Source organism: Apis dorsata, unplaced genomic scaffold (genome assembly GCF_000469605.1).
Source record: "Apis dorsata unplaced genomic scaffold, Apis dorsata 1.3 scaffold_61, whole genome shotgun sequence".
Lineage (NCBI taxonomy): Eukaryota > Metazoa > Arthropoda > Insecta > Hymenoptera > Apidae > Apis > Apis dorsata.
In genome coordinates, this window is record NW_006263361.1 from 759,580 (window position 1) to 763,838 (window position 4,259).

A 4,259-nucleotide genomic window follows, 5' to 3' on the forward strand; every position below is an offset into this window, starting at 1 on the left:
TCTCTGGTGAAGCGTGGAATGCGAGCATCCTCGGGCGCGCGCGAAAAACGGTCACGCGAAGTGAGAGTAGCCCACGATGACGTTTCTTCTTCTACCTACGCCTGTGCTGTGCTTGTGTACGATGTACGGAGGAACGAGGTTTCGAAGAAAGTTTCAGTTGCCGTGGAACTGTGACACGATCATCCGCGAAGCGAAACACCGGTTATATTTTACCGACATTTCAGCGACAAAGCAGTTAACCGCTTCGAAAGAAATTACAATTTACGTTGTTTATTCTCCATTTATTCTTTTTCTGAAATCCATTGATTTGGTAAAAATCGTGAAAATTAAAATTAAACTCGAGATGGGCAGTAGATCGTTTTGAAATAGAGATTTTTCTAAATAGATTGTAAAAAAAATAGAATAAAAGAAATTGAAAACCAGAATTTTGAAAGATGAAAAGTGACGAGCTCAAGTTCGGATCTATTTTTATACTCCTTCTTCTTTGTTCTGGAATCGTTGGTGAGGATCGTCGAAGGATTCGTCGGAAAACGGACGGATCTGTTTACTGCAACTTCGACGAAACGCGAAACAATCATAGCGCGTCGGATTTGTTGCAGTAAGTATTCGAAATAACGATAAACGAGAAAGAAGTGTGAGAAAGAGAGCATCGTTGATCGCGTAGGTGTATCGATGAATTGGCAATCGATCTCGTGGACAAGGAAAGCGCGAGTGCTACGAATGGAAATGGTCAACGGAATGGGTCCACGGGCAGACGAATCTCTTTCGTCGACGTTTTCTCGAATATTTTCGATATACCTGCCACGGTACGTACGTTGCCAATTGAACTTCTTACTCCATATATAAATATCCTTAATTCGAATTCGAATAATATCTCGAGTATAAAATCGTCGTGAGAATTGTTTTATTAGAGAATCGAAAGATAAATAATGCGGCAATCGAGCGGGGATCGTAAAAGACATCGCGCGAGTTTATTAGTCGGCACGTTCTTAAATTATTAATAAATTACCCCCATGGAAATTTAATATCCAACGTGTGCAAGGAATGGATCCTCTAATTACCACTCGTAAAGAACGTAACGTATTACCAATTATAATTTTTTTCACCAAAGGTTTTATGAAACACTACCAATTACCCATTAACAATCCCAGAGAAATCCAAATTTTCGCTAAAACCATTTCGATAATTTTTTCGTTTAGAAACGAAAAAATTCCTTCGTTTAACTTCGATATATTCGAATATTCACGCGTAAAACTACCAAAAAAAAAAAAAAAAAAAAAGAAAAGAGAGGACTAACAGATAAAAATCTCCATCCACGCCGAAAATTCCGCAAACTTTTCTGCTTGCAGTCGCATCAGAGCGGCCCTCTTCCAACTCACTCGACTTCCGGCTATCAGCAATTGAATTATCCGAGCGGAATGGCCGCTCTTTCCGCGGGATTTCAACTGAATTTCCTGACTGAAGCTCTGTCCACGATATCCCGCCACGACGACTACAAGTGCGTGGCAAGGATACTGTGCGAGATGGCGAGCGGAAAACTTCCTGGACGATCGTTAGGCAAACGGGGATCCGGTTTCCTCGAGTTCCTCGGCCGAATCTTCTTCACCGAGTACGTTTTCCTCGCGTTTTTAACGACCGAGCGTCGAATTTTCTCCTCCCTTCGGAGGAAAAGTAAACAAATCCTGCTTCGACGTTTTCTTTTCTTTTCTTTTCTTTTTTTTTTTTTTTCAGTTGGTTGGCGAAAATCGACGTCGGTGGTACGTCTCCATTGTTGAACTTTGGAAGAGCCATGATCCTTGGATACAGCAATCGAGGAAGTTCTGAACCGTGCTATCAAGCGTTCCCAAAGTGCCCGAGGGATATGAACGGGTTGGTTCATTACTTGAATAATTACAACGGAGGATTCTTCAGGCTTTTCAATAGGATTCGTGGTGGAAAATACAGGGAGTCGAATGGAATCGTCGGTCAGAGAGGTAAGAAGAGGAAAATTGTAATCGATCAGGTAAGTCGAAGTTTGGAAATGTGATTTAATTTCTTTTCTTTTTTTTCCATTAATTTATATACAGTCGACGATTACTCGAAGATCGACGTGAAGGGGAGAATAGTAGGAGGAAACTCGAGGAAGTACATTCCCATTGAAAGCGCGGAAGAACCGGTAATCCGGGATACGGTTCAGTTTCCAGCTACGAGTTACCAAGAATACTTGAAAAAGAAGGGAATTCCGGGATACGATAAAATGAGTAGCGAAGTGATATTTCCGAACGAAAGAGATCCATCGTCGAACGTGGAGCCGTCGAACAGCGTGGAAAACGACGGGGCGAAATCTGAATTGAACGGAATTTGGCGGAAAGATAAGGTCGCATTCTTTCCCGAGGTAACTTTACAATTTTACGGGGGAAACGCAAATCCGTTCGAGATATTAATTGCACGTATTTCAGGGAAATCGCGACAGAGGATTGTCCCGGTTCCGATTCCCCTCCGACTTTCCACTCGCATCGTCGTAACTCCGCCTATCAAACATTCAAACCACTCGAGCCCGACTAATAAATACCTCGTTAAACGTAATTCGAATAAAATATTATCTTCGTGAAAATTCGAAACGCTGGGATAAATTAGAACCGTTCCTTGAACGATAATTATCCAACATCGAATTTCAATTTGCCAACGGATGAAGGAGGAACGTATACGTCGCGCGAATTCGTTGTGGATTACCTTCGCATCATCCGAAGGAATCTCTCTCTCTCTTCCCTTACGCGAAGGTGTACAGGTTTCCGACCAACGTCGTTTATTTCGTCACCGAATGCCCCCATCGGTATATTTTCTATCCACCTGTACGGGAGTATGCTCATAACAGGAAGTCGTGAGTCGAACGCCGATGTTTACTGGCGCAGACCGCCATTTGTGGAAACAGCATGGGGCGCCGTTAGGCCAACTTGTCCAATGAATCTGCCCACCGCTTGTACGAGCCGCTTTATGTCTCAGTTACGCGCCTCGATAAATTGTATTTTATCTCGTTTCGATTTCCTGCTCCCCGCCACTCGAATGTACTCGCGTATTACACACCCGTGAGACTATTTTTCACGGGGAATGGAAGATTGGATGGTGTCAAGTGTACGAAGTATATATAACAGCAACGTGGACACGAAGCTTTTAATAATAATGAGGAATATTGTAAAGATTTTGATGATCGTATCTTCGATATGAATTGTATTAATCGAATTGTTCTGCGATATTGGAAAATTTATTATAATCGGAAAAGAATAATAATAATAATAATAATAAGATGGAGCATTGAAAGATTTTTTTGAAGAAAAAATATTTGACGAAAGATAAATTATTTCTGGGATCTTTATCCCTTGAAAAGGAATATCAAGTTTTTATAAATAAGCTATTACGTCACGACGCTTACGTAAATATTTCGGTAGCAATAAAGAGGGGTGGAGCTGTAAACGGATCGCGAATATATTCATGCGACACGCGAATATTCTTCCGCCTCCCCCTCCAAAAGAGTCATTTTCACGTTAAACCTACGTTTTCCTACAGGAGTCGTTCACTTTCACGCGTATCATTCATTGCACCCTTGTTGCGTACACCTGCGATTACTCCGCAGGAGAGGAACGCGATAATTTTCGCGATAGGAGATACGAGACAGGTAACAATCAATGGCCACGGTATATATTTATCATCGGGTGGAGGAATTAAATTATGCAACGCGGCATAATAACGGCCCGTTATAGCCCGTCGACCCTTTTGTGAAGGGTGTTATCGTACGCTCCGCTAAAATAAAAGAGAAAAATATAATCTAAATGGCATTTTCGCGTTCGCCCTAATCACGTCCCTTTAACCAATCTTAACCAATCTTCCTATTCCTTTTTCAAAAATCCTTCGTTTCTCTATTTAATTCTATTCATCTCTCGATCAAACTCGATCGATCGAGACTTCTAAAACCTCCCTCCCCCCGTTTCCATCCTATTCACCGCAATCAACCCTCTCCTCCCTCCCTCCTTCGAACCGACCGCATGCATAAACCGCAATTCCCTTCTCCGAACACCCGTTTCTCTCGCGAAACTAGCAACGTCCCCGACACGCGTCCCCCGAAACTTTCTTTTTTTTTTTTCCACGAGATTCACGCGTACGGGATCCATTTGGAGAAGGAAGGAAGGAAAGAAAGAAAGGAAGAAAGGAGGCGGAGAAAAGGGAGAGAGAAAGAGAGAGAGGGGGGGGAGGGACGACGTGTAATTATTTTATCCTCTCCAGCG

At 42.4% G+C, this 4,259-nt stretch overlaps 2 protein-coding genes across 2 annotated transcripts in view; both read left to right on the forward strand.

The window, feature by feature from the left end:
• LOC102672049 overlaps positions 1–4,259 on the forward strand; it is a 50,403-nt gene that overhangs the window by 17,321 nt on the left and 28,823 nt on the right. The gene's annotated exons all lie outside the window — the stretch shown is intronic.
• On the forward strand, positions 7–2,576 carry LOC102671926. Its single transcript, XM_031515302.1, has 6 exons — positions 7–598; positions 665–806; positions 1,350–1,609; positions 1,732–1,973; positions 2,067–2,374; positions 2,439–2,576. The coding sequence occupies exons 1-6, from the start codon at positions 435–437 to the stop codon at positions 2,502–2,504; spliced, it is 1,182 nt and encodes a 393-aa protein (XP_031371162.1). The 5' UTR covers positions 7–434; the 3' UTR covers positions 2,505–2,576.

What these genes read in the sequence shown, in the direction of transcription:
- LOC102671926 (XM_031515302.1), top strand. Translation starts at nt 435, where the DNA reads ATGAAAAGTGACGAGCTCAAGTTCGGATCTATTTTTATACTCCTTCTT. An exon ending in GGCCGAATCTTCTTCACCGA is followed by an intron (nt 1,610 to 1,731) that starts GTACGTTTTCCT and finishes TTTTTTTTTCAG; the next exon opens with TTGGTTGGCGAAAATCGACG. An exon ending in AGGTCGCATTCTTTCCCGAG is followed by an intron (nt 2,375 to 2,438) that starts GTAACTTTACAA and finishes CACGTATTTCAG; the next exon opens with GGAAATCGCGACAGAGGATT.